This window comes from Choristoneura fumiferana, chromosome 23, assembly GCF_025370935.1.
Source record: "Choristoneura fumiferana chromosome 23, NRCan_CFum_1, whole genome shotgun sequence".
NCBI classification, from domain to species: Eukaryota; Metazoa; Arthropoda; class Insecta; order Lepidoptera; family Tortricidae; genus Choristoneura; species Choristoneura fumiferana.
Genome location: NC_133494.1, coordinates 5,395,298 through 5,422,414, shown reverse-complemented (window position 1 = coordinate 5,422,414; position 27,117 = coordinate 5,395,298). Strand labels below are relative to the sequence as shown.

At 36.2% G+C, this 27,117-nt stretch overlaps 1 protein-coding gene across 1 annotated transcript in view; it reads left to right on the top strand.

Annotated features, from left to right (window-relative positions):
* Positions 1-16,084, top strand: part of LOC141440966 (6-phosphofructo-2-kinase/fructose-2,6-bisphosphatase-like) — an 80,402-nt gene extending 64,318 nt beyond the window's left edge. Inside the window, exons 3-9 of the mRNA XM_074105561.1 lie at positions 7,298-7,432; positions 9,560-9,720; positions 10,702-11,091; positions 11,668-11,889; positions 13,350-13,584; positions 13,870-13,997; positions 14,526-16,084. Of these exons, the coding sequence (XP_073961662.1) occupies positions 7,298-7,432; positions 9,560-9,720; positions 10,702-11,091; positions 11,668-11,889; positions 13,350-13,584; positions 13,870-13,997; positions 14,526-14,633 (1,379 nt within the window). The 3' untranslated portion in view covers positions 14,634-16,084. The remainder of the gene's footprint in view (positions 1-7,297; positions 7,433-9,559; positions 9,721-10,701; positions 11,092-11,667; positions 11,890-13,349; positions 13,585-13,869; positions 13,998-14,525) is intronic.
* The last annotated feature ends 11,033 nt before the right edge of the window (positions 16,085-27,117 follow it).

Genomic DNA, 27,117 nt, shown 5'->3' with positions numbered 1-27,117 from the left:
GGATTTTGAAATATTACACTCATTCGTCTAGTCTAGACGATAAAAACTTTCTTATTCCGCTCTGTTCCCTACAAATTTTCAGTCTCATCAATTGTACATAAAATTATTTTAGAATAGAATAGAATAGAAATAGAAAAATATTTATTTTTGAACAACTACGAGTACAATAATACAGCTAAACAACATAAAATATATTACATATGTAGTTTGATACTAAAAAAAGGACACCCCTCAGCATGTGTCATCAAATGCACGCGGTGCCATGACGCTTGATTTTCAGTGGGTCCCACAGTAATTAAAATAACCAAGTTAGAACAACACAGAATGATACATGACATACAATTAAACCTAAAAAGAGAGAATAGTGACACACATTAAATTTTATTTGACTAAGATACAAAAAAATATAATAAAATAATTTAATCAAGACGCAGCCATTCTCTTCCGTGAACTGAGTTCCTTGTTATTGTGTCCTCGATCATTCGAAGCTTATTCCGATAGCTACATTAAAATACTATTAAATAAATATACTATTTAAACTATTTAAATAATTGGCAGACTGAAGCGGTCTTACAGAAAAACATAAATTTAGACTCAGACATCAACCTGGTTTAAGCTTAACAAGTCCCACATACATTTTGACAGCTGGGCTTGACATTAATCGAGTTTATTTTCTTCCAGCAAGTGGCCATGAATCACTAACGTAAAGTCTTTTCATTCACGGGAGCAATAGTATTCCTTTATTCATCTCCTTGCACGATTGACTGATGGACTCTCCATGTCTACAGCCCGTTCAATTCGCGACTTCCGCAGAACTCCGGAGCAAAGTCCAACTGCAAATAGATTTCACGTTTATTGCAATCAAGCCCTTGGCAGGACACCAATAGAATTTTCCCATGCTTATAAACACGACATTTCTATTTACACTGCAAAATATGTCGCATATAAGCAATTAATCAAAGAAAAATATCCGCATCGGAAGAAAACTTTTTGCTTTTTATCACTCACCTTGATTGGCAATGTTTTATTTTGGCAACTGTTAAGGCTAACTGGTGCTGCCTAATCAAACGCTCGAGATTGTCCAAGGTATAGCATCGCAACTGTCAGTTACTTACCTAGATTCTGCATCCCGATGGCAGGGCGCCAACTGCAGTTTTTGACGTGGTCTGGGGAAATTGTCAAGTTCCAAATTTCTGTACCTACTTACCTACTTGACTGAAACAACACTCTCAGTGTCCATCACGCATTGACAACGTGATGCCATTAGACTAAGCGATAATGTTGTGTTTTTTTTTGCATTGCCCCCTATCATTGTCATGATCTGATAATGGTACTTTGCTAAAGCGATGCATCATCAGACAATCTAATTGCTTTCCCATGCAATCTAATTGTTGACTCATAAACAATCTCGGATTATACATAGACTAACAGTAACATCAATTAAAAAGTAGTTTCGTTGTAGTCGTATGCTTGACGTCACAACCGATGATTGTGACATCAATGATCTCGAATGTTGCGCGGTCAATTGCCTTGGGCTCTGCGTTAAATCTAATTGGTAACGATGTGCGTACCAAAATATAACCGTTATGACTTTTATAAGCTGCCAGTTTTGTCTACCAATCTCATGCTTTCAATTGAAGGCCTGTACAGTTCGCACATCTGATTTTAAAACGAGATCGAACGCGTTTCTTTTGTCTTACTAAAGTTTCCTTTACCTTTGGAAACAGGCCAAGTAGACAGAAGCAAAGTAGCTGAAATTTTCGGCTTCTGGTATAGGTGTGTAAACGAGTTGTATAATTTCTTTTCCGAGCATGAGTAGGTAAGCTGACAGGTTCATCGGATCGAGGCGTGACGAAATGTAAAAACATCGTTACGTATATCAATCTTGACCTCATATCTATCTCGAATGATCATACATATTCCTAAGTTTCTGCCTTACCCTGTACATGCGTGACAATCATAAACAAGGATAGTTAACGTCTTTCCGAGTACTGCATTAAGAATCGCACATAAATATTACAAAAATAATGACGTGATTGAACGTTTAGCCCATAGGTGTGTGTATAAATACCAAACAAAATTTCCCATCTTAACCTCGTTTATTTCCTTGTATAATAGGTACCTCATATGTTTCCTTCTACAAAACCTCTTAGTTTACTACTAGTTTCATTAAACCTCATTAATATGTCCTTATGTTTACTGATAAATAACAAAGAATTTAATACAAAGGAACATTGGTTAAGTCTTTTATAGACCAGTCAAACAGGAAGAAAAGACGACAACCCTCATTCTAAGAATGATAATATGTAACCTATTGAAAAATGTATTCCAATTATCATAACAATTCATTGTGCGGACTAAGCATCGTAACAGAGCATCCTGTTGGCATTAACAACAAAATGACGTATGCAATCTTATAGGTATATTATGTTATGAATTCACATAACACCATTTTTCAACCAGCTATGTCTTTCATAGTATCATTTAACGTCACTTCTATCGACAATTGTAACCCGTCATAACTTTCTGCCTCAGGGTACCTAAAAAAAATGAGTATAATATTTATATCTGAATTGAAGTATTGTTTATTACAGATTTTATAGTTATAAAGATAAATTGATTTCACGGCCGTGCATAACCGTTCGGTATTTTAAAACTCTAGAAAGTAAAGTTACGTTACGTCAGTCGAAAGCTTTAACGAGGCTCCAGAATACAAATGAGCGTCCAAAATTGCGCGGGAGCATCATGCCATATGACGTCGCGCCACGCCCCCGTGTTGCCGACCAGCACCGACCAAACTTGTTATTGCAAACCGCTCTCAACCTTATCTACAAAGTCGACAAAAGAAGTGATGACGAGACGACGATCATCAACTTTTAAGATCTTGATAAAAGTTCAGCCTATCACCTATTAGATAAAGTTTGTTTTCGGCAAGTGTTTTTCATTCTTATCAACATTATGCCCCCTGTAAATTTATCTGCGGTTGTTGGCACGTTAATTATCGTATGTTTAACAAAAGCAAATACAGCCTAGATACAGTGACCAAACTGTTATCGGTTGAGTGATGAATATAAAATAATATATATATACCTAACCACTTGTTTGCCTCTTTTGAATTTTCAAATTGCAACTCACGCATTTTTAATGTCATGTTGTTTTATCCTATAACTTGTTACCTAGGCTTGATAGCAAATGAATGAATAAATGTTAATCTTAACTTTATTAATACCTACCTATGTATAGTTCGATATTGTGTTTTTTGTGTTATGGTGAAAATAAATTTTTAATCAATCAATCAATCAATCAATGTTGAAGTCAAGTACTTATCTACGAATTAAGCTGGGTTGCCTAACTTCTATTGTTCAAATGCATTAATGGAGAATGTATGACCTCGCCGGGAGTGGCTGTTATTTTAAATGATAATAATGTTGTTGAAAGCGGAGATACAAGTGGTGTGGCCTCTGTTTATTTATGATAGCTAATTATAGTTAAAGTTAATTCAACAATGAATGGATACGAGAGAGCGGTGGGAACGGTGGGCGTTGGCTGGCGCCTACGATTGCCATTTCTTATAATCATCTTATAATAATTAGTATCGCTTCAATTTTCAACATGATTAAATCATATAACTACGTCCTGTTACGGTTTATTAACTCTTACCTAATAACATGTTATGTTTCTGTTAGTCGGCTAAAAGAGCGAATTAGTGAGATATTTTAATTAATGTTTGCTTCATGTTTTCTAACTGAATGACGTCTTCAAACTTTATCAATGCGGATACGGCTGCGATTGCGTCTATCTGATAAAGGGTCAATTCTTAGGAAATGTTTTGACCCTAGACTAAGATTAGATTTCAGCCAATAGATGCTTCAGGATCACGGATTGAGAGCGTGAATGGATTAAGCGTGCAATAATACGGCTGTCTGTGTTTTGTCTTGTATACGTCCTTTGTCTGAGATGCTGCACAATGACATGAGTCTTTCAATATCGTATTTGTTTACTACTAAAGTAAATACTTTCATTCATTTCTAGGTTGGCAATGCAATACCCCTGGTCCCTGGTGTTGCAGATGTTTATGAGCGGTGGTGATCTCTAACCACCACTTGCTCGTTTGCCTTCCAGTCGAATAAAAAAAATTGTTTGGCTCACTCCATTTGTATACGTAGCTGCTAGGCTGAGTATTAATGCGCCATGTATTTATTCAATCGGAAAAAACTTGAATGAATATTATTTTTCTGTGTTCTTTTCATTCACATATAGACATGACATGATAGCAATTTGCTGTGTGGTTGCGTCAAAGTACCTATATGTAGGTACACGTCAAGAGTTTAGTTCAATAAAAAAATCTATATAATTCACATGAGATTACTCCCTATATTTAGCTGACGCGTTACCGCGCCTCCACGTTTTGTTGGTCTTTCGCCTTTCTGTCTGACGGTTTAGTGTACAATTACGTAACTTACGCTGGTTCTACAACGATTGGTGAAGTTCAAAAAATTGGACACCATAACAACAGAAGTTAAATTTTGATACAATTGAATGAGTATTTTTTTTGTCACCACGGAACTTTTTCCAGTTAAGTAGTCGTTTTGTATACAAACCTACCTAACCTTCTATACAACCGGTTAACATAGTCCAACTTTTTGAAGTATTACTTACTCCTGTTTCTGACGCATCGAGATGAAAGTTCCAACTTCTTGCACAATGCACATGGTTATAACTGTGCTATATTTTTTGTGTATATAGTTATCTTGATCGTTAACTACAGTCCAAAGTCCGCACCGCGTTGGCAACGCCACGCGCCACGCCTCTTGCGCCTCGCGCTTCTAGAGTTTATTATTTTGTCTTATTTATATTATCTCAATTGAACCTGAAGTTATAGCTTCTATCTTGAAGCTTAAAAGTATTCACTACTTTTCTATTATAACTAAATAAAATACTGAGTTACATGTTTTTGTTTTGTATCGCTATGGCTACGTAGCCCTAGGGCAAGTTTAGGGCATTCTTTATTTTTCACAATTAAATAGAACAATAGCATCTATTGGGTGTTGAAAAAACAAAGGAGAAATTAACCAAATTGGCTTGAGCGGCTTACTGTCACGTGCATGTTTACTTTAAACACGTGGCTTGATTCTTTGAACTTTGCTTGCGTAGGTATAATCCTTAGAGCCCACGACCCAACATCATACGATGACTGGTGACGTAGACTTAGGTGTAAGAAATAGAATGTAGATAGGTAATATTGAAAACGAGGGAAGTTTTGATAGATAAAAGTAACATTCCCACCGAGATACTAATAATTATATTGCATCGTATGCCATTGAAAACGACCCTGATGCACCTACTATTACAATTCCACGTTGATTTTATTGAAGAAGAATGGGTTTCTCATGTACCTAAGTATAACAAATGCACACATTCTTCTTTTGTTGTCTCGTGTCAGTCGGATGCAATTTAAAGGTATGCATTGTCTGAAAATCGATTATCTTTATCCACCGATAATAACATATTGTATTCACCGACGTAAATGTCTGGCTCTAGTAAAATGTTATCAACAGTTGTAAACCTGAATCATCTATTAAACATACTTTTATGTTTATGAGAAGGCGCGGCCGAGGTAGAGTCTGTAAGAAAAGCAGATTGCTGGCTATGTACGAAAATAAAGGCAATAAATTGATGACACACCTAGCCAAGTAGAAGATAGGATTCTTAGTATATTGTTGTTTTAAGTAATCCGTTAATTTTATCAATGACACGATCAGTCATCCATCACCTTATGATGAGTTCATCGTGTTTTTGTGCCGTTAAGAAGTAGATTTCTTATCTTATATTAAGTACCTTTTTTTTAACTATCGAACGTACCTACTTCGACCTTCGACCCTGACTGCCATTTTTTTGTCGATTTTTCATCTCTATTCATTATATAGGTATAAGTATTATCTCTTGTTCTCTTTTGAAATAATTAACCAACTTGTAGATAATGTAACGAATGAATTACACATCACCTCATCAGATAAAAGAAACGCACAGACAATAAAATTTATGTAATCTTTATAGCAGTTAAATATACATATGTTTATTACAATATTTATAAGTAGTATTTGAAGAACTAGCTTCAGCTACTCTTGAGATATTTAATTATTGTACCATTACCATAATGCGTTTGTTTAAATAAATATCTGTACCCATATGGTACAAATTGTAAAAACTTCTTGGAAAGATAATCAACCTCCAATACGCTAATATTTTATTTTTTACATAAAAATACACTTGCCAATGCTTTAAAGAATTCCTAGTGTAGGTAGGTACAAAGTATCTTAAATTGAACTCTTCATTTTCAATATATTTATTTCAATACTTAACTTTATTTATCCAGTCAGTAACATTTAACACTCGATATCTCTGATTCAACTTTTATTTATATTGTCCAATAAATATCATATTGACTATCTTTTGACCCGGACAGGCTTGGTATCGAACCGAAAGGTTACATTCGCGATAAAAACGCCTGCTTTTGTTAAACAACTCATATTACTATCGATTTGTACTCAAAGTTTTGATAGGGGAAAAGTACCTAGATTACTAGATACAGCCAATCGAGAGACTCTACCTAGATATCGCGATGCTGTAATCGATATAGATAAAAATAGATACAGGAAACCAATACGTTATGGTTCTTGATTCTCGAGCTAAGAACAGCTATAGACTTCAACGAGGTCTTACGAATCTCACGTTGAATTTTAACTTTTTATAGCCAAAAAAAAACCTACAGAAAATGTTTTAATAGCGGTGCGGATAAAAATCCCCGCCTTGGCTCTACTAATGAAGAATTGATTTTCTAACACTCACCGTTAGAATCGATTAAAATAACAACCAGTTTAGTATTTCAGCAAAAACCTGGGTTGAATTGCTTTTTTATATTAGCACCAATAAGCAGGTTTTTTGGAGGAGGAGAATGAAAGTGGCAATTGAAATAGTTTTACTGTAAGTAACTATGAAAAAAAGTAGGCTTAGCTAATAAAATAACTAATCCACTAATCGTACTGTCATAAAATTATTATTTCGCTTGACCTTCACAATTACGGAATACAAATGAATTGCACTATCAAATCGATTATTATATAAATCGTTCAAGATATCAAATAAAACCTTGCATATAATTATAGTCATATTGACTATGATTACATTAAAAATAAATAAACACATGAGCACTAATTTTTCACCATACACATGAGCACTAATTTTTCACCAGATTTTTTACGGTTCAAATTTCGAACGTCTTATTCATTTGTTGCAGTGTCCCTGCGTACGCGCCGCATCAGCCAATTCGCGCCGCTTCTAATCGCGCTGGTGGGTCTACCGGCCAGGGGAAAGAGCCAGTTGGCTCACCACCTCTCCCGCCATCTTAATTGGAATGGAGAGAGCACTAAAGGTGTGTGTAGACTTTTAGAGTAGTGAAGGTCTACTCGTAACGGACTAATCCAGTTCGGGATCTGGGCTGCAAAGCTGAATGTTGTAACATTGACACATTTGGTTAGTAATACGTAATACAAAATATTATCACTTACTAAGCGTAATTTTAGCCTTGTTCGGGACTTGATCAAGAGAAATTAACTACGAATAATAATTCTTCTTCGATTTATTATTCGTAGGAAATTAAGGACATTTGGAGGCCCCTGAGACTATAAGCCTGGGGCGGGCCGCTCCTTCCGCACCATCCACCATTGTGTACTGTCTACTAAATATAGTAAATATTGAGCGGAGCATACAAGCATTAGCTCTTTTACGCGATTTTGCTCGCAGGACTTACATTATTATGGTCTATCATATATGGCTTTGTGACATTCATTCAATAAAATAGTAGGCGTATCTTTGTCTGACGTTTTGACGACCAGATGGCCTAGTGGTTAGAGAACCTGACTACGAAGCTTGAGGTCCCGGGTTCGATTCCCGTGTCGGGGCAGATATTTGTATGACAAATACGAATGTTTGTTCTCGGGTCTTGGGTGTTTAATATGTATTTAAGTATGTATCTATCTATATAATTATATTTATCCGTTGCTTAGTACCCGTAACACAAGCTTTGCTAAGCTTACTTTGGGCTTACAATTGGTGTGAATTGTCCCGTGATATTTATTTGTAGTTAAGTTGTTAAAAATAAGTTTCGCTTAGTATTTGTAATGTAAATAACGAGTCATTGTATTGTATTGTTTTGGTCACAAGTAAATGTAACTATTTTTCAACAAAAAAAATAACTTTTTTCTACGACATGATCACAATGATATCAATGTGTTCTACATTTATTGCTCTGTATGTCATAAAAAATTACATTCTTAATAATGAGGTCTTGCAAGCAGAGCTAGATAAAACAATTGACAAGCGTCTCAGGATACATTTGCTAAGTAATCAAATCAGCTGGTATTTAATACATACAACATTGTTAAAGAAGCGCCGTGACCTAAATCTATGTGTTGATATTGAGCTGCTAACGCTCTGCTCACGAGGTTTCATATCTACATATAGCACAATATATTTGCCCTAGATAAGATAAAGTACTTTTCTATACGGAGATAACACACCTCTTGGTTACAGAGACACAAATATTTCAAGGCGAATGAACACTGTACTTATAAATTGCAGTTTGTTGAATAATTAAATGACAAGACTAAATTCACATCAACGTTTACAATGTTTAGATACTCCACTTTATATTTTTGTCTTCAACAAAATGTAGACCTTTTTTAACCGACTTCGAAAAAGGAGGTTATCCATTCAGTTGTATTTTTTTATGTTTGTTACCTCAGAACTCCGTCATGTCATTTATGAACCGATTAGAACATTTTTTTTGCGATCGTATAGGAATGGTTTCAATTAGGTCCCATAAGAACCAAATCAAGATCTGATGATTGGATCTTAAGGAAATCGAGGGAACTCTTCAAAATAAATATTGTAGGGACACCTATGCTGAATTGGATATACTTATTTAGTAGCAACTCGTGCATTTGCTCTTGAAAATGATCATTTGGTGAAGTGGAACTGATGATAAAGACCAACAGTTAGTACTCAATAATAAGGTGACGAGCAGTTAACATTAAACTATTATTGTATCTTAGACACTAAAAAGCGTAAAAAAAAAATTATAATGCTTAACTGCCTATCGTCTGCTAGAACCACAGCTGCCGTTTTAGAATTTCTCTTTTTGTAGTCAAATTGAGATCGATCACTCAATCGCGCCGATACGACACGTTTGAAAACCGGACAACGGTCCTTAAACTAAAAATATGTAGCCCTAACCATTTAATCTTCTACTTTAAACTTCAAAATTAAAAAAACCACCATGAAAGGCCTGTTTCGTTACTCTTTAATAAATATGAATAAAGATAACCGTCTCTGTTTATTTTCGCCACTGATAAATAGTTAATATGTTTACGAACAGATCCGTCACTATTTATTTTGTTTGAATAAATAGAACTAACCATAGGTAGGTAGGTATACAAAAACAAGTATACTCAACAACTTGAAAATTTCCAGCCAGTGCTAACGTTTATCCCCGTTGCAGTGTTCAACTGCAGCGAGTACCGCCGCCGGCACATGGTGCTATACGGAACACATGACATTTTCCGCGCGGACAACGCCTATGGCTCCGCCATCCGTCGGCAGAGCGCCCACGAGGCCGTGCAAGATGCCGTCCTGTGGCTGAAGGATGGGAACAGTGTCGCTGTAAGTTTGGACTAAAAGAACAGCTTAATAATAGTTACTATGTAACAGATACCACACTCGTGTTTAAACCTACCAACCACATCAGCGCCAACGGACATAGTGCAGTCTCAGTACATTTTCGAGTGACAATTTCTTAAGAGAATAGAATTACTAACGTTTCAAAGGCGATGGGGAAGTACGGTACCTAACGGAGTGACGCAGCACTGCTTATAGTTTGGGACTAGGTCAATTGGTGTCAAGTGTCCCATGATATTTATTTATGTATTTATTTATTAGAGATTTTGGAAAATAACGTGAGCAACTGGCCCTTATGTTTTTTCGTTTTTATCTTGCTTTCTCAACTAGCTTACTGAAGTTTACTGAAGCTAATTTTGTAAGCAAGATAAATACGAACTTATTTGAAAAAATTCGAAGGGAAATCATTTTTCACTAGACCTGTACTTTAAACTCTTAAAAGGCATGAATAACTTCTCATACTTAGTTAGTTTGTTACATAATATCCATCAGTGCTTTTAAAACGTGTAGGTAAGTTCAAACTCTTACCTCGTGTAAGTAAACAAACTGTTAGGTAAGGGGTGTTTATTTGACACGAGTTTCTAAACTGCTGCTTATCTCAGAAACTTGCAAACTATTCATATCTACCTAATTAGTTTGATGAGTCTTGAAAAACAACATTAAGCTATAAAAGCAAACACTTTTCACAAATCTCTTATGATTCTGACACATAATACTTGACTTGACCTTTTCATATATATTTATGAATTTTAAAAGGTTAAAACTACCTAAATGCTTATAAAGGTCTTCGTCGTTAACAAATCAGACAAACACGTTTAAGTATAATGTCAAACGATTATTGAAATAATACCTTTTTTTTAAGTTACATCTGCAATTGGTACATAAACCATAAGCAATCTCTTCCTCATTAGCTATATGTTTCACAGTTGAGGGGATTCGAAAATACCTAATTAATATTTTTCGTAGATATTTGACGGCACCAACATCACCCGAGAGCAGCGCCGAGAACTCAATGACTACTGCCTCTCAGACATGAGCTTCAGGATTCTGTTCATCGAATGCGTTTGCGAAGACCAGGAGTTGCTGGAAAGGAACATCATTGAGATCCTGCGTTACTCGGAGGACTACAAGTCCATGAGCGAGGAGCTGGCTGTCGATGACCTTAGGAAGAAGCTGGAGCATTACATGCGGCAGTATGAGCCCATCGACGCGAGTCTGGAAACTATCAGCTTTGTTCGGGTGGAAAATATGGGAGAAACGGTTACCGCGCAAAAAGTCGCTGGGCAGAAGGAATCCGGCATCCTTGGATACCTATCCGGCCTACGCCCTTTGCCTCAAACTCTTTACTTCACCAGGGTAAGAAATCTAAACTTGCACCATACCTAAACTACTATTCTACATATAGCTCCATGTATTGCTCATGGTTAGGATTATCGCTTAATTGGTGTAGAAAAACATGTTTTTCATGTTGATTAAGAATATTTCTATTTATAGAGCGGGTTAAATGGAAACGTTATAAGCTATCTGCTAAAAGTCGATAAGTCGTAAACAACTTCGCTAAACAAATACCTACCTAAGAGATGAAGCCAACCAGCAGTTGCGCAAACACCATACTTCGTGTCACTGTACATATGTCAATGTTATAGAAAAAACAAACTCAGTGTAATATTTTTCCACCTGTACAAGTATACCTACATTACATTACTGGATACCGATGTTATTCATGTAATTTATTTATTAACCTTCATGACATGTAGATACCTAACCTAAATTATGTCCATATATACATATATCTGAAGAGCTTAAGTCAAATGTTTGAGAAGAACCCTTATTGGCGTCATTGTCATCTCTAGACTTCAAAGACACTTTATTAGCCAACAGACTCGTTCAAAGACAGTATTGACAGATTTTCATTAGTTCTTTTACTTCCAGCACGGTGAGAGTGAATACAACGTGATCGGACGCATTGGAGGCGACGCGTCCCTATCTCCGCGCGGGCAGACCTACGCGCGAGGGCTGGCTCAGCACATGAATGCGCTTGCTGACCTCGAGCTGCTGACTGTGTGGACCTCGGAGTTGCGGAGGACCAAGCAGACCGCTGCGGAGATACGCGCGCCGAAGAGAGCCGTCCGCGCGCTCAATGAGCTAGATGCTGTAAGTGTCAAGACTTCTTATTTGAGTATCAAGCAAGCAAGCCTCATGAGGTTTGCATACGTCTGAAGTAACTGCATGGAGGTTAGCGAGGAATATATAGATAGTTAGGCTGGAAAGGACCAAGCAAGCAAGAAAAGTATCGAAGCGAGCTGCCCACGTGCAAGATTAGCTCGACCCTAAGAAGTATCAACCCTTTCTTAGTATGGTTTCCATTACGAGCCAAGCAGGATAGGCACTTGCAAAAGTAAACTGCATATAAGAGTACTAGTATTTCTTGGTTGGCATGTTTCTATCTCTAAATAAATGAGCCGTCCATACGTTCTTAGGAGAAATCTTTACTCAAAATGAAACTTACTTAGTCATATTATTGACGACTTCCCACTGGTGGGTTTAATAGAGATTCCATTAGACTACAATTGAAGTTAGGTACAAACTTAACAAATAGATGAAATTGCAATACTTATTTATTTATACTCGTACTGTAGAAAGAAAGAAAGAAAACATCTTTTCGTGACATGACATGACGTGACGTGACATGGCGATAAGAATAATAATAAAAAATAAAATATATTAGCAATGCATGTCACGAAATGGTCCCAAATCAGTAATCTCTAGATATCGAAGTACCTACCTACTAAATTCTGCTAAAAATTGCGGAAACTATTCTACATGGCGGGGCTTTACAACATAGGAGTAATAGTTTTCAGCTATCCACTATTTACATGAAAAAAAAAACAGAACCAAATACTCTAGAGATTTGTGGAAACAATTTATCATCTGAGAGATTAAAATGACAATAAAATGAGGCGATTTTATCGCGTCTGCCCACCTTATCCTTATCATGGATCTACACGAACACAAATAAGATACTTGCTTTATTCTCTAAGTTCATTGTTGTAAAGTTAAAATTAGATGGAATTAAACAACCCATTTAAAACTAATGTAACTTTTCAATTTTTACACATAAAGTAATAAAAAAAACTAAGGAAAACGAAACGGAATAAAGGCTGCATTTCCAAAATAGCATTCTCGGTATAGCATCATGCTTCGGTCTATTTCTAGTGCACATGCACAGTACACAGTAAACATACTTGTACCAGGTATCGCTTATGCCTTATACTAACTTCATGTTTTTTATGGGTTGGCTCGACTGCCGCAGCTGATTGATTTAAGGTTGTTTGTTCATACCGACCTACTTTAATAAGAAATGAATGTTTGTGACGCCAAGCACTAGCATATGAACTCGTAGGTTATAAGATATTTACTTTTGTACCCAATGAATAGTTGGCTATTTCTTGCCATACTATTCTAATGCGATACGATAGTCACCAATATGATATCCTCAGCCTAAGGAAAGTGTTTACTCCGCGCAAAAACTACTACACATCAAACAAAACAAAACTATTTAAATAGTAACTTCCTATACTCGTAAATAACCATAAACTCTCCTTCTTCTCCAGGGCATTTGCGAAGGCCTAACCTACGAGGAAATGCAGGAACGGTTCCCTCAGGAGTTCGCATGGAGGGACCAGGATAAGCTTCGCTACCGCTACCCCTGGGGGGAGTCCTACATCGACATCATGACACGACTGCGACCAGTTCTTTCGGCTTTAGAAGACGAGCACAATGTCATCGTTGTTGGACACCAGGCAGTACTGCGCTGCATGCTCGGCTACTTCCTGGATGCTAAGCTTGGTAAGTCTCCCTCACATCCTGTCCACTGGACCGGACCGAAGCAGCGGAGCGGTGAGAGAGAGATAAAATGCGCCAATAGAATTGCATAAAGTCTCCGCTCCTCTTCAGTGGACAGGGAGTTGTTAATTAGTTACACTCATATCGAAACGGGAAGTGAAACGAGGACGCGGAGCGAGGAAGAGGAGGACAGACACCCTTAAATACCGCTCCTGTTTACCCACAATCATAAAGAATAGCTTAAAGAGATAGATGTTCCACTTAAATTTAACCATGTTCTTTCTTCAGATGAACTGCCCTACATGAACGTGCCACTGCACACAATCGTGAAACTGACGTCATGCGGCTACAAATACAAGGTGGAAACCATCAAGCTACCCATAGAATGCGTGGATACACACCGCCATCAACCCAAGGTGAGATAAAATATTGGCAAATGTTTGAAGAGATTAGCTTGTTCGGTAATTTTAATCTTGCCGACTAAAACCTTGATCAACAAAGTCTTTGAATTTTGCATATCTTTATCAGTTAGCAAATGCCTATTAAAGCAAGATTGATAAGAAACTTACCTTTCACACTCCCATGCATATAGTTCCGTCTTGCTCCCATTTCTTTGTGACCTAGGTGACCACCTAGCGCTATGACGCCTATGACCCTAAAAATATTTTTAATACGAAAGTTTGTGAGTGTGTGCGTGTGGTTGTTTGTTAGGTACCCCTTCACTCTAAAACGGCTGAACGGATTTGGATGATAGCGAATAACACATAAACTACTCTTTATGCAGATATTCCCACCGTATCGGAATAAAAGCTCAAAATTCCAACCACTAGGATAAGGCACATGTCTCTAATCCTGGATCTAATTAGATTACGCGTGCGAATCCGCGGGTAAAGTCTAGTATTTTATAAACCAAGTTAGTAACCGTGATTTTCCTTTGTTTTCAGAACTGTTCGATCACGCGAAGCTCCATCGACGCGCTGGTAACGGTCCCGTCACACTACGACACTCTGCCGTCCAACCTGTGGCAAAACCCCTCCGAGGCACAACTTTAGGCGCCGGGGTCGGGCCCTCGCGGCCGCCGGCGCCTAGCTCACCATACCAGCATTAATTAGGGTCCGTCCCCGCCGACCCGGCTTCCAGTATGGAGTCCACGGTAGTGAAAAACCGTGGACTTAAGAAACGATACCGCGCCAAAGAAAGAGTCTCCCAAGCGGTCTCTGTGAAGATAAACTTTGGTGTTACGTTTCTTTCATCATGTGACAGTGTGGACATGTCATCGTATTGTTAGCGTATTAAGATTGATTTTATTTTACAATTGATTTTTGAAGATATCGTGGTGTATTTTTTTTTTTCAATTCAATAAGCGTATCGTTTAAGATCAACAGTAAGGTCAATTCGTACAAAAACTTGTTCCTTTAAAACTTTTGAAAGGACGTAAAAAGAAAGTAACCTGTGTTTGACAAAAAATCTTCCAATGTGCATTAATAAGACTGAAGGAATTGAATCCAATCCATTGAAAAGTTGAAGTCAATTCAAGTTAGGTACATTTATTATGTTTGTGTTCGTTATTCGTAAGTTTAATAGATAAATCCCGTGCAGATTTTGCGTTTTCTTAGAGTTATATTCCCTTACTTGCTTATTATAATTTGCATGTTTATTTTTATGGTTACCTATAACGTAGCTCATTAAATAGTAATTATTGTATTAAAATATGAACCATGCGGCCATGGGACATTAACCACTCTGAAACAGCACATTTTTGACAAGTAATTAGTGACAAATGCTAAAATAAGTAGTTCGTGATTCAGAGTTGGACAATTGCGCCTAATAGGTAATATCTTGTTATTTCTTACCACTTATCATTATTTAACTACGAGTATTCTGTTCTACCTTATCAATAAGATAATACCTAAGTTCGATTTTAATTATAAGAAGTTCTCTTTGATTAATTATGCTTATTTAGGAATTTATCGTAAGCATTAAGATACTGTCGATTTGATTATTAATTGCTCTGTAATTGTTGTGTTCGGCAAGCCGGGATCTTCAACGCAATCAAACAGTATGAGGGTTTATTTGTAACTTACTTAATAACTGCTTGCTCGTTTTGTATGCCTGCCAAGGATTCAAGAAGCGTCAATTTTAATATACTTGCCACCGTTTTTTAAATCTTATGAGTTATTTATGTCAAATGGAATAGAAGTTAATTAAAAGTCAAGTGTTTTGAAAATGGAAAATTTTAGAAAGTAGATTATTAGAAAACGTTGGTAGGTAGCTGTGTTGGATTAAACTTTAATACACAGCTTTTCTTACGCTAGATTTAATTTTATATCTTTATTATTTTTGCGTATAGTATTCAAGCTACTAAGCTACATAAATAAGGATTGGAACATTTGAAACAGTCTAATTAGCATAGCATAGAGGTTGCTTAACCAGATGACGTAGGTTTTTAATCTCAAAGTTATTGAAAATAGATTTTTTTTTTAATAAATAGCATAATACAAAATTACTGTGTTTTATTATGTCTGTATAAGAAGTACATTCCGATATTTCCACATTTTAGCCGCGAAAAAATACCACCAGAAAAATGGTTTGTTTAGGTACTTACTCGTTCGGTCGAACAAATTGGATCATGACCCTGGGTAGACCCAGGGTATGATATCCTTGACAAAAGCATGAGATGTCAACATGGCATTAGTAGCACAAGGTTCCGCCCTGGGTCATGCGTGATTCAATTTGTTTGACTGTACATACCTACTACTGATTTAAAAGCGTTTTTTTACTTCATGAACTTCTGCATAATCATTTGGTAAGACGTAAATGTAATGCGTAGTACTTCAAAATTATAGAATTTCCCAATAATTGTCATTTTGGACCAATCCCAGTGAAATGTCCGTAGCGTGTCAAATCGTGGAATAGCGTTCTTGCCAATTATGGAATCATGGTTACTTTTCTACAAATACTTAAGTATATAAATATATATAAAAAAAATCTATGGGGAATTGGCAAAACAAAGACTAAATTTATCCCATGGGATATGTTTAAAAATTATTAACTCTCCCCGCCCCTCTCCCAGGTGTGCGTCTCTTCAAGCCCTCTAAAGTGTCCTGGGTTGTAGTTTTTCTCAAAATAATCTTTCCAGCCTACAAACTATGAAGGAATAAAATAATACTCGGTTTTACAATCAACGTACTATATACAAAAGGCATAGAATCTCTTCTAGTTTCCGCACATAGAAAATAATACCTACTGAAATAATGAAATAGGTAATAATAAAATATCCTGAATATGATTTTTTATCGTCATTTTTCATTTTTTCTTTTCAAACTTTAGTTTTCTCTAGAAGTACACATTTGGTTTAATTTGCATGTTTTTATTTTATGAGAGTGATTAGAAAAAGGAACCTGAAACTTTTTTATACTAATGCTCATTTTTTGGGTAGCCAGAACAGACTCAGAAGAACTTTTATCAAATGTATCTGTCTATTCAACAGATTCTACTTACCTGTTATAATTACAATTCGTCAAATGTGTCTGAGCATGAACGGCTAAACTTTACAATGGTTCATACTTTTTATTCGTTTGATTTATCTACACTTCCCTATCGCTAGCCAACATTGACCTCACGATTATGGGCATGTCTTCAAACAATCGAGGTCGCAGCTTTAAAGTTCACTCGACAGACCGGTCGGTTCAGTGGTGACAGCGTGTCTACCAGACAGACAAGCGGTCGTGAGTTCGATTCGCTCGACTTCAAAGGCTCGTGTAATTGAATTTTATTGATTTTTGATCGTTTTCTATTCGTAATTTTTGGAAAAAGTTGCAAATAGGTAGGCACGTCATGGTTGTTGTAGGGTAGGTAGGTATACCTACACTGTTAATAGGCCAACACGTTGACCGGGAACCACAATAATGTGTAACTCGGAATATACCTATAATAATATACGGCGTGATAATCCGAAGCATTATTGCTTCCGATTATCATGCCGCACAATATCATGGTCGCGCATTATCAGGGCGTACAAAATATTGCGCGCTTAGCAATTAATGTACGTAGTTAATATGTACGACGTGATAATCTGAATCCAATTGATTCGAATGACCATTGATTTGTGGTAGGTTGTGTTAGGTCCAATTGTGACCACCGAGCGCGAGCCGAGCGAGCGTAGGATGGAGCGTAGGGAGCGTGCCGCGCCAAGACCAAATTAAGTTGTTTTCTACTATATTTATTATTATTCGGTGTACACAAAAAACAAATACGGATTATCAGGCCGTGCATTATTTTAGTGTGCATTAACAAGTCGTACATTAACTATATACACCCCTTTAGCTGTGTGTTCACTTCAACTCTCGTGGCACTACCTATACTTATACATCTTTGATTTAACCGAAATAGCTTTTTTGCATGCTGTTTCTACTCTTTGCGTCTGTCAAGATAGCCAAACCGTGTACGTATTATATTCTATTATACTACTTAAAATAACAAGTACTCTGAGTATTTATCTAGATAAAGCACGTACTTGTACATAAATGTTATGTCATTTGAAGTAATATTTATAGAGATGGTACTTAATACCTATAAATATCTTTGCCTTGACGCGATTGATATGCGTACCTACAAACTGCATAAAAGACATTGATAAGCATCACAAATGATGTAAAATTTACTCTATTCGACTGCTGTGAACTGTGTTCTAAGTAAAAGACCATATTTATTAATTTAGAGATAAGTAGCAAACATATTTATAGTTCCATAATAAATAACTGTATAGTGTAGCCTTTTCTTTGCTGACTCTGTAGCTCCTGACTACAGAAGAATTTAAAATCATTATATTACCATCAAGTCTTCCAATAAGGCTGGCACTTAAGACTTAAGCCTCGAAAAAAAAAACATTACACATTATTCTGTTCTATTTAGGATTTTCTCGATACCTGTAAACAATCCAGGAAAACGATTAACAACACCTGAAATCCTATTTCGAGATGGTTCTAATCTAAGATATCAAATCACATTGTAAATACTTCAGACGTTGATGGATAGTAAGTATACGGTTTGCCTTGTATAGATAATTCTACAACTTTCAAGAATGAATCCAGAATGAATGACGAACCAGCATATTGGTAACGCTTTTGGACCATTGACAATAGAAGTCCTATTGTCTAACACACTCAGAATTGCAATCGTTTTCACCACTTCTTTCTTTTACGCGGCATAAGACGAGGGTAGATAGAGATGGCGAATGCGTTCACGAACTTTGAACTAACTATTTTGTTTTTTGGGGCTCTATGTTAAGCAATAATAAAAAAATGATTGCTGGCGAGAGAATATAATTCCTTTCTTACAAAAAAAATCATATAAAATCGGTTGCCAAGAGGCTCACGGTTCACAAACACTTTCATCATCAGGTATCAGATTGCATGATAAGTCAAGTCCCTAGCTCTACTAGGTACTCCTAACTCTAGGTACTAACTGTAAGTACAACTTGGAATAAAATGGATAAGCTAAACAAAAGATAAAATGGATATACATAGGGCAGACGGGATGAAGATGATTTTACGACGAGATATTAATTAGGAACATTGTTTCCGTTTTAAGAAATCACCCAGAAAAACCCGATTTCGCGAAATATCCATTCGTACCTACTTAGATACTAAATATTATGATTTACAAAAGAGAATTGCGAAAGAAAGAGGATTGCGTCTGGGTTTTTTTTTATTTTTATTCGACTGGGTGTTCTAGAACTGATGGAGATAATAGACAGGTACAACAATTAGGGATTTAATTATCAATAAACAATTCATTGTAGCGTAATCACTGTTACAGCACACATTTTCAAATGAAGTACAAGTAATATTTTTAAGGGGTAGTTAAGACATAAAGACAATGAGGGCTATCGTTTTTTGTCTCACTAGATGGCGCACTGTTGCGTGAGGTTTTTAAGTATGGCTTTCAAAGTCTGTTATTACGGGCGTGAAAAACAAAGTTTAGATTAAAATCATATTTAATACACCGTAAAACCGTACCATAAAAATATCGAGCATGCCACATGAAAAAGGGAGGACAAAGGTTTCCGAAAGACAAAACTGTCTCAAAACACAGACATTTGCCATAATTAATTTCAGATATTGCAAAATATTCACAAAATTATTCTAATGAGGGCTATCGTTTTTTGTCTCACTAGATGGCTATGAGCGTGACATTTCAGAGACCTCTCGCTACACTAGCGCCTCTAGCGGCGAATTCATACGCGAAAGCACAGAATAACTAATAGTACTACCGTAAAAGATAATATATGTCCGGAGTACCTATTATTAGTGGTGGTGTTTGGCTGTGGGTTTAGTTGCTTTTGCTTTATGTATACAAGGTGTTAAGTAATAGTAGATAATCCTTGAACTACGGAGAGGGCACTTAAGAGTTATAATAAAGCTACAACAGGCTTAGTATAAGTTGCACGGTTTCACCCAATAAATTTAGGTTTTTTTTCGAAATCAACACCTTGTTCAACGTTTTCATCATAGCCCATTTAAATATTTTTTTTTAGCTTGCTCAATACTTGAGATTTGACATTTCGGTATCACCATTTTAGTGAGCCTACATTGGATTTTTCAAAAAAATCAATTAATCTTGCGTAATCTACACGATATAATTTAAGAGCGGCTACAAGCCTCTAAATTATCATTATAAGTTAAGACTAAAAAGAAAATATTAGTGTTATACAAGTGGTGAGTTGCGCTATGTTAAATAGTATAAAAACATAGGTAATAAATCCTTTACCAGTCACAAATAGTTTTTCTTAGAAAATAAGCTTCAGGTTTTGTATAGGTTTTTTTTTTATTTTTTAGTTTTTTGTTTTTAACTTTTTTTAATTTTTTTTTTTTCTCCATTTTTGAGTACTTGTGTAGGTATCACCATTTTTTACAGCGCTACTGCGCGAAGGAGCAATCAAGTTTACAATATAGGTAAATATGCTTATCTTAAGAGTATGGTCAAGGAGTTTAATTCATTGGCCACCATGGAACCATTTCACAGTAAACGTCATAGTGACATCGCATTCATTAACAAGGAAATTCGTAAAGACTTTTCCTTTGAAAAGGTTCCATGGTTGCCTATGAATTAAATTCCTTGACTGTACTACAACGCCCCGGGACGTCAACAATGGGTAGTATGTATGTAGGTATATAAACTTTTTATTGTACAAAAGAAAAAAAAGAAAATGAAATTGACAAACTTTGAAATAGTGCTTGTACAAAGGCGGACTTATCCGTTTAAGGGATCTCTGCCTTTAAGTGGATGAGAGGAGAAATCAGTTAGGGTCCGACAAAGAGTGAGTTTGAGAGTCAAAAATAGTGAAAGCTGCTATACAATGCTTTAAACAATATAATACATAAATTATAATATAAATAAATAAACTACTATAATACATAAGCTCCCACTGGGAAAGATCCCACGGTGGGAGATAGTTTAGGAACTCCTGGACTAGCTGATATTGGGATATATTTTTTAAGGGAATGGTATATGGAATAAAAGGGATTTATAATTTGGTTTTTAACTATCTAAACGGACCTCACAATTAGTAAATTTTTCTTAGAGAAAGCTCTGCAAGCACTGGATAAACAGATATCTACATTTTGTAAGGATATACCCCGCTGCCCGAGTCCGAATCGCATCTTACCATTATTTTTAATACAGACGAAAGAAATGAAATACTTTATTTGTTAATTTTTTTTTTTTTTTTTATTCGAATGGATGGCAAACGAGCAAGTGGGTCTCCTGATGGTAAGAGATCACCACCGCCCACAAACATCTGCAACACCGGGGGTATTGCAGACGCGTTGCCAACCTAGAGGCCTAAGATGGGATACCTCACGTGCCAGTAATTTCACCGGCTGTCTTACTCTCCACGCCGAAACACAACAGTGCAAGCACTGCTGCTTCACGGCAGGATTAGCGAGCAAGATGGTGGTAGCAATCCGGGCGGACCTTGCACAAGGTCCTACCACCTAATTTCGGCTAAAGCTAGTATAGCAATATTTTAGGATAATAAGATTTTTTTTACGTTCTTGGATTTTGGTTATTGCTAACAGGTGGAATTGCATAAACAATTCAAAGCTAACCCATACTTGGTCAGTCATGTGGCGAACATATTGCCTCATGTATCATATGTATCATAACTCACAGCAGCAAAGCGTTGATCTCGAATTAGGGGAAGGTTGCTATAATTAGGACAATTTATGTAAGTAAATGAAACACTTGTACTGGACGATTTTTTTAAACTTACCTAGCTAGTTTGCCTGTTTTAAGATATAATATAATAGAGTAGATTTAAAGACAGTCGGAAAATGGTCTCCACATTCCACTTATCGAATTTATCAACTACTTATCATAAATTTGCGACTGTAGTGTAGAACAAGTTCGTTATGGCCGGATGCATTTTTTTAATTTTTTTACCATTTAGCTAGTGTTGTGGTGATATTTATACAGGATGTCCCAGGAAATAGTGTCAAGCAAACAATCAAGCATGATTTCAAGGACCCCCTTAATAAAAAACAGGAATAAATTTAGGTCAATTTTTATTAATTCAAATGTCTATAGATAAGACGGCGGACCCCCATACACATACTCGTGGACCCCCCAGGGGTCCGCGGACCACAGGTTAAGAAACGCTGGTCTAGAGGTAGAGGACCTTAAGGGGCACCCGAATCACCCACATGTATGTTTCGCGATTTTTTGTAGTTTAGGAACTATGGCCTTTTTTCTAATTTTGTTACTAAATGGGACCACTGAGACCTATTTACTCATAAAATAATTGAGATAACTGGCTGATTTTTTAAAATGTGGAGTTGAATAACAGGGTCATATGACTTGTTTAAAAAAATAGACGCAAGTGTAACACTAAATGCTACAAAGACTTTCAAGAGCAATTAAAAAAAACTCATCTTTTTTTCATCAATTTCCTTATTTTATTAGCTATCTACCCTATTCATTTGTTTGGTCTATCATTGAGGGATCTTAAGAATTTTTTTAATCAAAATGTACTAGGACACCCTGGACTTCCTGGGACATCCTGTATGGTACATATGCGTCAGATGATGCGTCTTTTTAGGGTTCTGTAGCCAAAAACGGAACCCTTATAGTTTCGTCATGTATGTCTGTCTATCTGTCCGTCCGCGGCTTTACTCTAGTAGTGTATATCAAACTTACAAGGAAAACTATAACGGTTAAGTTTTCTTGAGAATTATTAGTAGTTTAAGAGTAAATAGCAGCCTAAGGTATAAAATATACCTAATCTTGGAATATTCCGCACAAAATACGAAATCCTTATAAAAATATTACCTAATTTTTTCGTAATGGCTACGGTACCCTATTTCGGGTGTGTCCGACACGCTCTTGGCCGGTTTTTCCGTATCGTATGGTATAAATATACCGGGTGTGGCCTGTAATATGAGAAAATAATTAAAACATAGATCATAAGTACTCCTAAAACTCAACAACATTAGTTCAGCGACTTTTAAAAATAATTAGTTTTTTAATTTTTATTACACTTTTAAGTTTATTCGAAGAAGCAATGTAAATCAAAATGCTTGATCGAAAATACAAACTCAGACATGGATGCATAGAAAAACCAGAAAGAGACCAGCGCTGGGAATCGAACCCAGGTCCTCAGCATTCCGTGATGTGTGCTATGACCCCTACACGACCGCTGGACAGGAGTCTAGACACAAATTTCTCCTATGCACACATATATCAGGTTGCTCTTTTAGGGTTCCGTAGCCAAAATGGCAAAAACGGAACCCTTGTAGTTTCGCCATGTCTGTCTGTCTGTCTGTCTGTCCGTCCGCAGCTTTGCTCAGGGACTATAAATGCTAGAAAGCTGTAATTTTGTACGAATATATATGTAAACTATGCCGACAAAATGGCACAATAAAAAAATCAACAAAAATTTTTTTAGCGTACCTCCCGCTAAAGTAAATATAAGCTAAGCTAAATTTAGTTTGTATGTAGTTTTAGTTACCTTTATTACCTTCATTTTGTTTTGTACTATGTTTTTTTCCTAATAAATTTTCTTTAGCTAAGCTAAGTATACATATAATATAGCTAAGTAAATATATTAAATATCCTAAACTTGGAATATTCCGTACAAAATACGAAATCCTTAGAAAAATATTACTTAATTTTTTCGTAATGACTACGGAACTATATTTCGGGCGTATCCGACACGCTCTTGGCCGGTTTTTTCTACTACGCTACTTTAGACTCCTGTCCAGCGGTGATGTATGGTTATAGCACACAGCACGGAATGCTGAGGCCCTGGGCTCGATTCCCAGCGCTGGTCTCTTTTTCTGGTTTTTCTATGCATCCATGTCTCAGTTTGTATTTTCGATATGGTTTGACGGGATGACCGTAAAAGTAACAGGAGTTGAAATAAAAAATACAAAAAGACTCCAAAAAACCAATTATAAAATGCTTCATGTTTGTAGCGTGACAGGCGACGTCGGTTGTGTTCTAGGATGGCATTGAGTATTTGGTTTGTATGAAAAAAGGATAAGTAATTCAAAGACTCCATTATTTTTAAAAGTCGTTGAACTTTGAATGTTGTTCAGTTTGACGAGGATGAACTATGTTTTAATTTATTGCTCGTATTACAGGCCACACCCGGTATTTATCACCTTATTGTGATTAGACAAAATGTAAATGTGTATCTATTTTTGACCTCCATTGTGTCATGTCCAACGTATGAATGACCAACTTGGTCACATCATTAATCACTTTGAAGGGTTATCGTGATAGAAAACATGATCAAGTGGTCGCCAGAGCGTTCTAGCATGGCGTGGTAAGTAGGGTGGTGTAAAATTAATAAATGAAGAAATATGGACCATATACCTATATTATATGATGTATTTTGTAGCACATTAGAAGTTGTAGCTCCCTTCAAACCTCGAAGTTTCTTTATTTATTTTGGTTTTCCTACTCTAGTAGGTACGTAGTGGGGATTTATTTTTTCGGGTTCTGCCTTTTCGCAGAATTACCTATTGTTTGCCAAACGTTTCATTTGCCAACTCTCAATTTGCTCCGAAACCAAAAGTCTTTCTCAGTGTTTTCTTATGCTTTTATAGAACACAGTAGGTTAGGTTAGTTTTCTTTCATAAAAGCTCCGAAAAAAACATGGTTTATAGAAAATCGTGAGTTGGAAATTAAACAGTTGGGAATCGTGAGTTGGGAGAAGCCAGAAAACAGAATTTTTTACTCGTCTAAACCCATATGTGTGTGAGGTATCGTTGGATAGGTCTTATGAGAAAACGTTACACGTTAGTTTGCTGTGGCTATTTTCAATTTAGATAACTGTTTGCAAATTATTAGCTTTAATATTCCTATTTTTTTCTAGAAATAAACGAGATAAACGCCTGTCTTCAAAAATTCTGAAAAAAAAACGTGATATATATACCTAATGATAGTATATTATTATGAAATATAAAAAATACTAGTATTGGACTAATAAGTATACATTTTTGAACTATTATAAATATCAGCTAAATCCGGTGCTCCACCCCACCCCACCCCATAGGCCGCAGCTATGCTCAGAGACAAGTGAGAGGCTGCGCCTGCGGCCGTGGCTTACTTCAAAGAGTCCCCAGCGGATGCCCTGCGCAGCGACCCCACGCATTGTCATACAAAACCCCTGCGCGTACGCACGAACACGAACCAAGAAAAACACCGCGCTAACATTCTAAAAATACTACGCTTATCATGGTTAAGTGAGTGGTTTGTGACTGTGATTGATTTTGTACAATTACATATCTAAAGGTGAGTTTTTAAATAAATCGATATTTTTAAAAATAAAATAGATATGTCCTAATGTTTCGAAAATATTTAAAAGGAAACTATCATTATACGTATGAAGATACCTAGGTGTTGAAGTTAAAGATTTTCCTCAATCACTTGTTTACCTACTACAGGAGTAAGTAAATCAGTTCAATCACTGAGTGTTGTTATATTAATAAGACCCGTAGGAATAGTAGTAAATTTATTTGTAAGACTTATTACTTACACTTAAATCATAAAAGTAAAAATACAGACAATAATTATAAACTTACTATATTTAAAGGGAATATATTATTCGGTGTGTATGTGTGGGTGGTATTTAAATTTAGCTTTAAGGATTTGTTGTTACTAATTTTGATTCTATGATACTGTTCTCAAACTAATAGATATATTTTTTCTAAAAACTATATTAACATCGATTCGTCGTCGAGTACCTAGTGTAAATAATAATTATCTATGCGTCATAAGTCATAAAATACAAGTTTTGAGGAAACTGTTTGCACGAACATGGTATGTACATTATATATTAGAAGTAGTTCTTAGTGGGGACGACAATTACATCAAACGAGACGGTTCTAAGACGAGCAGATGTTAAAACAATTACCAGCTAATTAATTCTTATTGACTTGGCATAATACAAACTATGTACGATGTGATCTTAAACTACCCACATCTCTACACGAAGGTTTTGACTTTAGGTTATATGTATTAGTTATACGGCGGAGGTATAATGTGCGTAGGTAGTTCTATCTATAAGCTCATGGATCCATCAACTAAAGGCCCAGTTTAGATCTGGAATAAAAATCCTGCAAGTTGAATTACATTGCGAGGCAAAGTGAACGATTTCAAGTGGTTTAGTCGAGCGGCGCAATGTATACTTAGGTACTTAATGTAACTTTCACGATTTTTTATAATTGCCCCTATATATTACGAAGTGCAAAACTCGAACTTCGTATGTTGCCGTCCCGCTGACGCTTATGTCATTTAATACGCGAGTGAAAGGGACGGTGCGATACGAACTTCGATTTTCGAGTTTCGTAGTAGCCCCTCAGGTCTAAACTTGGCTTAAAACTAAAACTAGTCGACCAATAAACGGGAAAAAATTTATTTAAGAATATAAACTTATAGAAAATACAATCATATACCTAAGAGCTAAATACTACTAAATAATAAATCTACTAGCTAACTTAAATAATATTTTTATATTATAAAAAAAGACCGCCTCGAATCGTTCCTGGCGCAAAGGTGCCCAACACGCTTGCCGCGTTCCCGCGTTGAACGGCGATAGATAGCCTTTGCATCAAGAACGACTCGGAGCGAGAGTCGAGCAATTGGTAAGTTCTAAATTAGAAAAATATATCTGGAATTTTTATGTGTCGTGTTTATTTGCTGTTTTTGCATCAGACTGTTGTTTAAGAGGCTGACAAGACCTAATTTTGTTGGAATAATAAAAAATACCAGACAAGTAAATAAAAAATGGTTATATATACACCCTGACTCCCATGATATGCACTTGAATTTAAGTATATGCAAAGTCCCAGAACAGAAAAAGTTTTTCTGTTCCGTGTGCGAAGTAGATACCTATCATTTGACGAAATTCACTGGGAATTAGCTTTTTACCAACACGATGTATTAAATCGTTAATTAATAAAAAAACACGAATAGCGATAGATAAGTATTCCCTAGTTTGAGGAAACCTAAATCTCTTCCTATTTTCAA